At 47.5% G+C, this 13,043-nt stretch overlaps 1 protein-coding gene across 2 annotated transcripts in view; it reads left to right on the forward strand.

Moving 5' to 3' along the window:
* The window catches only part of Psen1 (presenilin 1), a 52,528-nt gene extending 45,847 nt beyond the window's left edge, over positions 1-6,681 (forward strand). For both annotated transcript variants that reach the window (XM_005343311.2, XM_013346699.2), the window contains exons 9-12: positions 375-461; positions 3,379-3,552; positions 4,450-4,568; positions 6,100-6,681. In XM_005343311.2, the coding sequence (XP_005343368.1) occupies positions 375-461; positions 3,379-3,552; positions 4,450-4,568; positions 6,100-6,255 (536 nt within the window). In that variant the 3' untranslated portion in view covers positions 6,256-6,681. The remainder of the gene's footprint in view (positions 1-374; positions 462-3,378; positions 3,553-4,449; positions 4,569-6,099) is intronic.
* Positions 6,682-13,043: the final 6,362 nt, after the last annotated feature.

Below are 13,043 nucleotides of genomic sequence, written 5' to 3' on the forward strand. Positions count from 1 at the left end.
TTCCTTCCTTCCTTCCTTCCTTCTTTCCTTCCTTCCTTTCTTCCTTCCTTCCTTCCTTCCTTCCTTCCTTCCTTCCTTCCTTCCTTCCTTTCTCATTTTTTGTTTTTGTTTTTTTGTTTTGTTTTTGTGTTTGTTTTTTCAAGACAGGGTTTCTGTGTAGCCTTGGAGCCTATCCTGGATCTTGCTCTGTAGACTAGGTTATATTTGTTCCTTCACCTGCAGTTTTTTACCGTGTTTTAACCCTCAGTTACTTCTGATTGTTTAACATTTGGGTGACATCACAGACCAGTGGCTGCAGAAGTAACAGCCTTTTGCTTGCTAGCTCAGTGTCCTGGGCTGTAAGAACTCACCAGAAACTTTGTCTTTCTCGACAGCAACAATGGTGTGGCTGGTGAACATGGCCGAAGGAGACCCAGAAGCCCAAAGAAGGGTACCCAAAAACCCCAAGTATAACACACAAAGTAGGTGACACTCATTGCTAACTGTCCTGGTTTTACAGGCTCATTGTCATTTGTAGATAACTAGTTGAGGTTATGAAGCAGTGATTTAAACCTTCCCTTTGGTCATACTCTCCTTGCTGGAGCTCAGGACAGAGCACTTGCTTGCCATTTGAGAAGCCCTGGGCTTTGAGGATGTGTGACAATGACAGACGTCACAGAATCTCCTAGAAAAACTGGCCACCCCGTAAATGCACATAGAACTATTTTTATTTATTTATTTGTTTGTTTGTTTGTTTGTTAAGCATACAATGTAATGTTGGCATGGAAGGCACCAGGTCTCATTACAGATGATTGTGAGCCACCATATGGTTGCAGGGAGTTGAACTCAGGACCTCTAGAAGAGCAGCCAGTGCTCTTAACCTCTGAGCCATCTCTCCAGCCCCTACATAGAACTATTTAAGGAGCTGAGATACTTGCCAAGCCACCAGTCCACACTGGACTGAGATGCTGCCATTAATGTGTATATTTTAAAAACAAAGCTCTCTCTTTCTCGCCCACCCTCCAAATAGATAAAAATGAGAACCTTAATCTAGTCAGAACATCTGTAATCTCAGCCTGGAGGTAGAGGCAAGAGGATTGTCAGTTCAGCCTTTGACTATAGTGTGAGCCTGTCAGCAAGAGGGGGGTGGGGTCAGGGACTCTTCTCCAGCTTACCCAGGGTAACGGACTGTCTGTTGAGAGGTGAGGTGATGCCCACATTAAGACGGTTAAGTACTCAGTGGACGGATAATGGTGATGACCAAGGGCTGGATTCTACAGAAGACAGTAAGGAAAATCAATTAGAAGCTGTGTCAGAAAGAATTGAAGAACAGGGACTGGAAGAGGTGGCTCAGCAGTTAAGAGCACTGACTGCTCTTCCAGAGGATACAGGTTCAATTCCCAGCACCCAAATGGCAGCTCACAACTGTCTGTAACTCCAAAATCTGACACCCTCACACAGACATACAGGCAGGTAAAACACCAATGCAAATAAAATAAAAATAAATAAATAATTTTTAAAAGAATTGAATAGTGTGGTGTAAAAGTAAAGCAGAAAGAAAATTTCTTAAAAAGACAAAGGAAAGGCTACCCTTTGGAAGTTGGGGGAAAAAGGAAAAATAGTTAAGAGAAGAACAGTGGGCCTTGGTAGCATTGCTGTTTGGTTACAGACGCAAAAGAGTGCATCTTGGTGGCTGTGAGAGGAGATGGTGCTGGGAGCTCAGCTGAGGCTCAAAGCTGTTGGACCTCATTTTCTTGGGGACGCAGCAGCACAAGGTGACGTTTGAGGAGTAATAAATCAAAGCAGGAGAGGAAGTATTGGAAATGGTTATTAGAAGCCTAATTTTAAAATACATATGTAGATATATTTAATTTTATGTGTTTGACTATTTTGCCTGCATGTATGTATGTACACATGCATGGTTGGGACCTGCAGAGGTCAGCAGAGGGCTCGGATCCCATGGACTTATGGACGGTTGTGAGCCACCATTGAGTGCCGAGAGCCAAACCCATCTCTCCAGCCCCAAGTCTGGGTGGCATACTGAGCTAAAGAAAAAAAGACTGTATGTTTTAGGGTTTTTATTACTGTGAAGAAACCCCATGACCAAAGAAACTTGGGAGGAAAGGGTTTATCCAGCTTCCATTTCCACAGCACTGTTTATCACTGAAGGAAGTCAGGGCGGGAACCTGGAGCCAGGAGCTGATGCAGAGGCCGTGGAGGGGAGCTGCATGGCTGGCTGAGCCTGCTTCATTTCAGAACCCAGGACCACCTGCCCAGAGATGGCACCACACAATGGGCCAGGCCCTCCTGAATCAATCACTAATTAAGAAGATGCCCCACAGGCTTGCCCACAGCCCGATCTTATGGAGGCGGTTCTTCAGTTGAGTTTCCCTCCTTTCTGATGACTCTGGCTGTGGCGGGTTGACATGGACCCATCCAGCACACTGTATATTATGAATATGACTGTATTTTTGGTATATTGAGATTTTATTCTTTCAGCAAATGCTGACTTAATACTGGGTGTATGCCCAGTGCTGTCTAAAGCTCTGAGGGTAGAATCCTGGACAGTACCTTCCCTGGTGGTGTTCACTGTTGTGATATTTTGTTCATGTTTTAATAAATGAAGCTTGCCTGAAGATCAGAGTGCAGAAGTAAGTTACTAGAAGCCAGGGAGTGGTGGCACACACCTTTAATCCCAGGACTTGGGAGACAGAGGCAGAGCGATCCTGTGAGTTCAAGGCCACCCTGGGTTATACAAGATTGAGTCTGTCTAAAATAAAACAGAGATCACGCAAAGGTCATCCCAGTACTTGGGATCACACGCCTTTAATCCCAGCACTAGGGAGGTGGAGACAGGAGTGATCTGGCTGGGTGGAGAGAGGAATTTCAGGTGGGAGGGAACAGGAGCTCAATATTCCCCTGCAGTCTGAGGAGACAGTTGGAGGACAGGATCACCCCTTTGGTCTGAGCATCGGTAGAGGTAAAAGAGCTCTCTAGTGGCTGCCTCTCTGCTTCTCTGATCTTAAAACATTAACCCCTATATCTGACTCACGGCTTTTATTCTTAAGACCAACTAGAGTTTGTGCTACAGTTCACAGGAGTGCAGGTTCTTTACCATTTCCTGCTCCACGACCTTTGACCTCTCCTTGTGGTCATGACAGTTGCAGTGCTGGGCATTATATCCAGACTACATGCAGGGAAGATGGAAGCCATTCCTTCCTTCCTTAAAAAGAATAAAGAAAGGGGAGATGCCAACACTCATAGACAGTGCCAAGTCACAGTTCCTCATCTGTAGAGTTTTAATTGGCTGTGCTTTCCTGAACCAGGATTCTGCACTCTAGAGTATGAAAGAAATGGCTCTAAGTATTAGAATTCTAATTGCTGCCTTCTCTCTTAAAGGAGCAGAAAGGGAGACACAGGACACTAGTCCTGGGACCGATGATGGTGGCTTCAGTGAGGAATGGGAAGCCCAAAGGGACAGTCACCTGGGGCCTCACCGCTCCACTCCTGAGTCAAGAGCTGCTGTCCAGGAACTTTCCGGCAGTGTCCTGACTAGTGAAGACCCGGAGGAAAGTACGTGTGCCACCTCTGTCTGCAGCCTTGGGTTACTTTGAGTGACTGTATTATCCATCTCTTGAGAGTGCATTGAATTGTTCAGGGGAAATAGCTTATTCTATATTTGCCACGTAAGCATGAGGACCTGAGTTCGATCTCCAACACCACATTTTAAGAAAAAAGAAAAAAAAAGATCAGTACAGCTTTAGTGATCCCAGCATTGGGGAGGGAGAGACAGGAGGGTCTGCAGTCTCAGGGCCAGTGGCAGACCCTGTCTCCAAACTACGATGCAGAACAACTGAAGAAGGCACCAGGTGTCAGCCTTTGGCCTCTAAACCTGTCAGGTGCATATGAGGTCCTGTCGGGATTCCGCGGTGCAAGTTCTGGCTGTGAGCTAGGCTTTATGTAAAAGTCAGGAGTTATTAATTCAGTTTCTGTGGTTGTTAAGATGGGACAGCAGATTGGTTGGGACTCCTAAAATTCCTGATGTAAAAAAAAAGGAAGATAAAGAAAAAAATCTTTCGGAAGCCTGAATTGTGAATATTGTTTACTGATACTGAGGTACTGTGTGTTTTGATTGATTCATTTGGCTTTGGTTTTTGAGATGAAGTCTCACTGTGTGAGGCAGACCTCAAACTCCTGGTCTTAAGCTGTCCTCCTATTCAGCCTCCTAAGTGGCTCAGAATGTAGATGCATGTCACCACGCCTGGCTTGGGGTCATAAATTTGAATTATGAAATCATAGCAGTTAGGTGTGGTGGCACGCACTTGTAGTCCTAGGGCTCGAGTGGCAGAGGCAGTAGGTTCACAAGTTCAAGGCCAACCGGGGCTATATAACAACACCGTCTGGGGAAAAAAGCATAGGAAAGAATGACAAACTTTCTTACATCTTTATCTTTAATCTTTCTTTTTTTAGGGGGAGTAAAGCTTGGATTGGGAGATTTCATTTTCTACAGTGTTCTGGTTGGTAAAGCTTCAGCCACGGCCAGCGGAGACTGGAACACAACCATAGCCTGCTTTGTGGCCATACTAATCGTAAGTGTATCCTGGCAAAGATAGGTCAGACGCTGAGTTCCCTGTAACTTTAGGATAAATTTCCTTTTATGTTCATGCACATATACTGCGGAAAATGTTTAACGGAACAACTTTTGGGGAGCTGGATCTTTCCTTCCCCTGGGGCAGGGCCACTGCAGTTTTTGGCCCCCTTCCCCCCCCCGCCTCCCCTCCTGTCTCCCCTTCCCACCCCCCATAGGAGTGCTGGGACCACAGGGAGTGCCCACTACATCCTGCTCGTCACATGCGCTCTGGGGTCCACCTCGGCTTGTCCGGCTTATGTGGCAGTGCTTTTACCTGCTGAGCCATCGCCCTGGCCCTAACAATTTTCTTTGGATTCCAGATAGGCTGAGAATTCCAATCCCTTGAGAAGCTTTTAAAAATGGATAATTAGACCCTACCTGAGTAGTTCTTCACTCTGGACACACATTAAAACTGCCTGCTGTTTCCAGCCTAGCTGTGTCTTGTCTGCGGAGAAGTGTATTGCTGAGTCTCGTGAGCTGCAGCATCGTGCACTTGCTCTTCTACACTTGCTTTTGGTATCAGTCCCGTGCTCATCTTTGTCCCATCCAGAGATAGAATAACTACCTTGTTTTGAGTAGTTCTTAAAAATTCTCCAGGAAATTATACCTCTTAGACGCTTTGTTGAGAGCCTGGCAGCGTAGGTGGGAGTCAGCTAGGCCTCCCAGTCTGTGCGCTAAGCCAGTGCTCAGTGCTCTTACACTGACACTCATCCGCCAGGATTGCTTTGGGATGGCAGGTGTGGAGCGAGAGAGGCTGGCCCAGTACAGGATCCCATCTTGTTTATAGTGCCTGTGGCTTTCAGAATTTAGAAAGCTAGGTGTGTTGGTATACACCTTTAACCCTGGTATTCTGGAAGCAAAGTCAGGTGGCTCTCTGCCTGGTTAAATTCTAAGCCATATAATAAGAGTTTATCTTCTTGATTTTGTTTTTTTCTAGACAAGATTTTTCTGTAGCTTTGGAGCCTGTCCTGGAGCTTGATTTGAGGCCAGCCTACGTTGTATGTGATGGTCTTTTTTAAAAAAATCTATTTAATTCGGGCATTGTGCACACTTAGGTCCTGGTACTTAGGAGGCTGAGGCAGGAAAATTTAGAATTTGAGGCCTATCTGGGCTGTGTATATAAGTAAACAAAAAAGCAGCAACTGTATTTTCAGGGAGGGTCACTCTCAGCATGCACAAGGCCCTGGGCATCGCCAGTACAGATTTTCTTCCCTCTCATCCCCTCCCATGTCCTCTTTCCTCCCTTTCTCTTGAACCAGCTTTCACTGTGGTGCCAAGGCTGGGCTCAGGTAATCCAGCCTTGGCCTCTGGCGTAGCTGGCGTGTACCATAAGGTTCTGTTCCAGAAGCTATGTTTTTCTTTGCTGACTCCAGATTTCATGAGAGTTGTTGTAGAAGTTAGGACTGAAGAGAGTATCCACTGCCTGAGGTACTGAGCAGTTGTGTGTGGCATGCTGTCGGTCCTGAGTGTGCATCCGTCCATCCCCACAGGGCCTGTGCCTTACCTTACTACTGCTCGCCATCTTCAAGAAGGCGCTGCCAGCTCTCCCCATCTCCATCACCTTTGGGCTGGTTTTCTACTTTGCCACGGATTATCTCGTGCAGCCCTTTATGGACCAGCTTGCATTCCATCAATTTTATATCTAGCATATCTACAGTTAGAATCCATGGATGTTTCTTCTTTGATTATTAAATACCTGAGGAGGACATACGTGACTCTCCCTTGTCCTTATCTAACGAAGTCAAGACTCTAGCTGGACTTTTGCAGCTTCCTTCCAAGTTCCCTGGCCACCTGCATTGTTGGACTCTGGAAGGAGGTGTCTACAGAAAACGGCTTCCAGCATTTCATCATTGCAGTGGGCAGATATCCCTCAGTGCAAATACTACCAGATTTGAGGGACAAAGACAAGCAAATGTGCTGGACCAAGAAGTTGTGTTCTGCCTGTGTATGACCCTTGGGCACGGAGATTTTGCCAGCACTGGGAACCCTCAAGAGGCTGAATGAAGTGGTGTGAACCAAGCAGAACTTCCATCTTCTCCACCATGTTGGAAATAAAACCTATATTAGCTGAATCCTGCACTGTCCAGAGGTTCTGTGAGGAGGGAACACTGGGCCTGGGCCTCACTCGTAGGCTCTTTTGCTGCCCACTTGTAAGTTTAAATAAGGGCACCCCCCAAACTCCCTTTCCTGTCACATCTGTGGTGTTGACCGTTTTTTGTTCTCAAGCACTGACTCATTATCACCTGTGGTTGCGCTTCTCCCCAAGGCCAGTCTGGACGAATTTGGGGTTGCTTTATTCTGAGTCATAACCTCAGGTTCCAAAGTTTATAATTTCTGGAAGTTATGGAATTATTGCTCAATAGTACCCTGTCTTCCTCAAGTAAGTTCTGGATTTTCCACAGCCTCCTCATTGTTAGACATACTTGCGAGCTTACTTCACCCCTGATGCTTCTCTCTCTGTCCCTCCCTTGTCCCCACAGCAGTTCTGTTTGACAGCAGACAGGCCAGCTCTGGGAGGTAGCAAATGACCCTGATAACCCAGGGTCCTGACCTCACGTGATGCAGTCAGTGCTGCAGCCTGGCCATCATCTGACCCCTCGGAGGCAGACAGGATCAAAGCGCAGGCTGGCTGGTGAAGTGCTCCGGCCTTGTGTTTCTTCTGTCACAGCAACCCTCTGCCAGGGTCAGAGTTTAAACTAGGACTGGGGTAGAACTCAGTGGTAGAATATTTGTCTAGCAAGACCCGGGTTCAGTCCCCAGCATTGGAAAAGAAAATAAAACTACAGAATTTGAATTAATGTCCAATGCCGGTAGTTTCTCAGTTCATGAACCAATTGTGTCTAACAAGGCAAGAGTTTGGCAAAAAGCTGGTTCTTGGTTAGCTGTGGAAAACCTGGAGTCACCAAGGGCAGGGGCCTCCCACAGCCGTGGGGCAGTGTACTCACTACACAAGCGGGTGTGAAGGCCGAGGCTGTGCTACGGAGGTCACAGGTGAGCTCAGGTGCTGTGGGGCAGTTTGGCAGCATGCACAGACTGAGCAGGAGTCCCATGGGTGTGTGGCAGTGGCCTCAGCCAGGAGATGGGCTGGGCAATGTGAAAAACTTGGAAACGGGTCAAGAAGTGCTTGCTAGCTCTCTCCCAGACTAGCCTGTGAGCCAGTTTGTGCTTCTCTTTATTCTTTTGGGTCACAGTAGTGTGTGTGTGTGTGTGTGTGTGTGTGTGTGTGTGTGTGTGTGTGTGTGTACATGCGTGTGGGAGGGGGCACAGTTGATCATACCTGGCATTTGGGGCATGCTAGCAAGTGTTCCACTAATGGGCTAACTCAGCCTGGGGCAAGTCTAGTAAGAATTCAACTTTAGGAGTCAGGCCTAATCCCTCACTGGTAAGGCCAGCAAGCCTAGCCTCATCGAGTTCCAGGCCAGTGAAAGGCCCTGTGTCAAAAAGCAAGGTGATGGCTCCAGAGAACAGAACCCCACAAACGTGCACACATAAGAGCTGAGGATGTAGCTTTTTGGTAGAGCACAGGGCGCTTAGCACCCTTGGGGCCCTGGGTTCAGGCTCATCTTAGCCAATGAGAAGAAAACTAGGAGCCACACAAGAGAAGAGAGGGACTTGGGTAGAAGGTACTGTTTTATTATTGTGCGCACATGCCCCAGCCCATACATGAAGGTCAGAGATGAGCCCTGTGCTATCTCAGCTCTCTCTACATTCACACGGGTGCTGAGGCTCAGACTCGGGCCACCAGGTGCTGCCCAGCCATCTCACTACCCCCCCTTTGCCCGGACAGCAGAATGGAAGTCACAGCCTTTTGATTCAAGGTGCTTTTGTGGCTCTCAGCCAGAGCAGCTTGTGTAAGGGTCCAAGTGTTTCGTTGTCTTTCATGGATAAGGGGTCCATCCAGGCTGTGTTTGTGTGTGGGTATTTAAGCCTAGGAGAGGAGTGGCTGCAAGCCGCACCTGGGATAAAGTCACTGAATCCAACCTGCTTAGTGGAAAACTGGTGGGGAGAAAAACAGTAGCTTTGGGGCTCAGGTCTGATGTCTATAGGATACAGCATTTGGGGGCAGAATGCTAGCTGCAGTTGGCCGGAAAAGAAGGACTCTTTCCTGTTTTTGAATCTGCTGTGCTAGAGGGGTCCTGGGGCCACAGCTTTTACTCTCAATGACAACATTTCTCCAAGAGGAAAAAAAGAGAAAAAAATGGGGCAAAGGACAAAGCCAAAAGCAATCTGTGAACTTCACCACAGAGGAGCAGTTTTGTTTTTAAACTCCGCTGGAGAGTTTAGTGTCCTTTTGCGATAGGCGCCCAAGTGTTTGCTGCTTGTCCTGTCTGTGGTTTTAAGCCAATGTGTGTGTGCGTGATGGGGTCTCCTGTGTAAGCACAGGTTGGATTCAAATTTATGATCCTTCTGCTTTCACCTTACAAGTACTGGGATCACACAGACATGAGCTGTCATGCTGAGTCATGTATGTATATAATATATACATTACATTTATTTAATGTGTGTGTAGGCATAGAGCATGTGCTCATGAAGTCAAAGGATAAACAACAGCAGTTGCTTCTCTGCACCCATCACATGGGTACCAGGACTTGAACTCAGGTCCTCAGGTTGGGAGGCCTATGCTTTTTACCCACTGAGCCATCTTGCTGGCCCTGTGTGTGCTCTTGATCCTGTTTGTTAAACTGCCAAACAAGGTCTTCCATGGTCAGACCTGTAAGGGAAGTAAGTCTCCGTCTCCGATGTCTCCGACCCCCAGAGCAAGGCTTTACATTGCTGACCACTTGTGACCTCACCCTGGAAGAACAGCTGAGATGCAGGCATTGTTCAGTATCCTGTGTGCTTGGCGTGGTACAGGAGTCGAAGGCTGCAGAGATGAGCCAGAGCCTTGTTTGCCCTCTTCCCTCCCTGCCTTCGTCCCTCCACTTCCCTGTCCCTTCTGAAAGAACCCCCCCCCCCGCCCCCGCTATCCTCAGAGTCATTGCATAACTGAGGGTGTTCCTAAACTTCAGCCCTTCCGCTTCTTGCTCTGAAGAGCTGGGTTACCCACATGCACCACTGTGACCAGTTTACTCTGTGTGGGGGATTGAACTGGGCCGTGTGCGTGATAGGCAGGCACTCTATAGGAGTTACATCCCCAGATCCCACACACGTCTTGACGTCTCAGTTAAGAGACTTTTGACCACTGAGGCTCACAAAAGGGATGCTATCAATAAGGTGACGTCATTCCCTCAGAAATCCGTTCTTTCAGCGAGCCCCCTTGGATCCTTGATGCTCAGTTTGAGGGTAGCTCAGGAGCTGGGTATCTGCTTCCACCCTCAGGATGGAAATAGGTGTCATATCTTGCTAAGTTCGAGTTCAGAAGCAATCCTGGCATCTTCTCGTGTCTTTAGATTATCCAAGCACAGGCAGTTTTAAAAAAGGAAAAAGGCACCGGTTTTTGTTCTTCCCAGCCCTCGTGGATAGTGCCCGCTAGATACCCGCAGGCTGCCACATCTCAGGGTCCTCTGCACCTCATCAGTCCACATCTGATAGGAAACCATAATTTGCATATTGCAAAGCCCATCTTGGTGCTGAAATGAACCCTTTCTTGAATGTCAAAGCCATTTCCAGGAGTGTGGGGTAGCAATGTGCCTCTCGGGATGCAGGGCCCCTCTGACCCTGCCAGGTAGTGCTAACCCTTGCCTGCACAGCAGGAAGGGCATCCCTGAACGCACTTTCTATTCAAATGCATACTTGTGGAAGGCAAGTGCCAGGGTGAGCTTTTCCAGAGTGTTCTTTTCTCTCACATGGTCACTGCCTGGCTTCCCCTACTATGGGTAATGATTTGTACATAACAGACTGTGAATATAACTTTTTAAATAAATACTTTCAAACTCTTGGAAAGATATAATTTTGACAATGATTGCAGATTTTCTTCCTGTATTTGTCAAATGAATAAAGAACGCATGAGCCAGTGGTGCTGGTTTTCTTCAAGGAACACTGGGATGCGGAAGCCTGTGCGCTGGTTCATAGATGCCAAGGCACCTTGGAGCTTACTGTTCGTTATGTGTATCAAGGCACTATGGGTTGTAGCAGAGCCGCACCCTTAAAGGTGCAACATCCCATCTGTTTCTAACTGATGTTCATGGTTCTGTATTATGGATCTATGGTTCAGCAGCCACAGATAGTAATTTGAAAAGCAAAACATTGCATTTGTATCAAACGCACAGAGTACTCAACATCTCCTAAATGAAACCACAAATAACTCCAAGCTGGGCATGATGCATGCCTGTACACTCAGCACTTAGAAAGCTGAGCCAAGAGGATTGCTGTGGTTTCAAGGCCAGCCTGGGCTAACACAAGACAGTGTCTCAAACAAAACAAAACAAACAAAAACACCTGGCAGTGGTGGCGCACACCTTTAATCCCAGCACTTGGGAGGCAGAAACAGGCAGATCTCTGTGAGTTTGAGACCATCTTGGTCTTCAGAGTGAGTTCCAGGACAGCCAGAGCTGCACAGAGAAACCTTGTCTCAAAAAGCCAAAATAATAATAATAAAAAAAAAAAACAACCTAGAGATGATCCAGAGTTGTACAGGTGGATTTCTGAGTTCCAGGCCAGCCTGGTCTACATGGTGAGTTCCAGGCCAGCCTGGTCTACATGGTGAGTTCCAGGCCAGCCAAGGCTATGTGGCTAGACTGTTGAGCAGGGGGAGAGATTGCTGCATAGCCTCACTAGTAGAGAAATGCACTCTTGCTTTTATTAGGTGCCCCCCCTCTCTCTGTCCTGAAGTCAGAGACATCTCCATTTCTGAGCTGTGAAGAAAGACATGACGGGGGTTTGTGCAGTGGCTCAGCAGGTGGAGGTGCAAGCCTGAGGACTCAAATGTGATTGCCGGAACCCATTTCACAGAGAGAATGGACTCCCGCAGCCACACAACGAAGCATACACCATTAGCTCGGGCAGGGGAGGCCACAGCGTGCCATTGTCCTCAGAAGGAGCAGCTCAGAGGTAGAGCCAGGTGTGGGAGTGCGCACTGTAATCCCAACACTTAGGAGACAGAGGCAGAAGAGCCAATATAAATCCAAGGCCAGTCAGACTGGTAGGTAGCTAGAACCAGCCTCAAAAAACAAAGGGGGAATGGCTAGTCACGCCCCAGCCCAAACATCCGGAATCCGAATGCTCACTCCTTAGTTAGGGTTTCTGCTGCTGTGAAGAGACACCATGACAGGCAACTCTTAGGAAACATTTAACCGGTGGCTTACAGCTTGAGGTTTAGTCCATTGCCATCCTGGTGGGACATGACAGCATGCAGGCAGACATGGTGCTGGAGGAACCGAGAGCTTCACATCTTGATATACAGGCAACGGGAAGTGTAGCTTGAGCATAGGAGACCTCAATACCCACCCCCACAGAGACACTCTTCCTCCAGCAAAGCCACACCTCACACCTCCTGCTAGTGCCACTACCTTTGGGGACCATTTCAACACATGGAGGCATCATTTGTTTTCATGAATCTTGAAGGCGGTGGTACCGTATTCTGTTAAAGGCTCATGGCTTGTCTGCCTCAGCTGGGAGCAGTTTCTGGATGTTAGGAGCCCTGCATGGGTGCTGGGAGCATGTGCACCGTGCATGAAGCAAAGTGGAGAGCAAGCCTGCATTCCTTTCTTCGGCAGGTAAGGACCACTGTTGTGTCAGCCGCATCTTAGGGGCCAGGGACAACTCAGGGTCTAGCTATAAAGGCCATCGCAATGGTTCAACAGCTTAAAGCACTTCACATGACCTGAGTGTCACTGCCAGATCACACAGCGAAAGGAGGAAACCCATCTTTAGAAAGATTTCCTCTGACCTCTGCACGCGCACTGTAGTGCACAGCAACCGTACTCAACAATAATACAAATTTAGATTTGAAAGAAGCAACGGCTGGGGCTGGAGAGAAGGCTCTGCCTAAGAGCACTGCTGCTCTTGCAGAGGGCCCAGGTTTAGTACCCTGGACGCTCACAATCATCTATAACTCTAGTTCCCGGGAATCTGACTCCTGAGCTTGGACATCAAGTGTGTACATGATACACAGTCATACAGGCAAAACACTCATATACATAAATCTTAGTATTTTTAAGTGTACACATACATATATGGAGAGCAAGCAAAAGAGGTATTGTTTTTGTCGTTGTTTTAGAAAGGGTCTTAGTATGTAGCCCTGGCTGATTTGAAACTCACTATGTAGACCAGACTCACAGAGATCTGCCTTCATCTGCCTCTTGAGTGCTGGGATTAAAAGCATGTGCCACCAGGCCCAACACACGTGTGTGTGTATGTATGTATGTATGTCTGTACACACATTATTTACTTATTTAGGGAACTGGCAAGGAACAGCATAATGTTCTGCTCATTAAGCAGAAATCCAGGAGGGAAGGATCCATAAAAGATGAGATTTAAAATTTGTTTTACCAGG

Source organism: Microtus ochrogaster, chromosome 1 (genome assembly GCF_000317375.1).
Source record: "Microtus ochrogaster isolate Prairie Vole_2 chromosome 1, MicOch1.0, whole genome shotgun sequence".
Lineage (NCBI taxonomy): Eukaryota > Metazoa > Chordata > Mammalia > Rodentia > Cricetidae > Microtus > Microtus ochrogaster.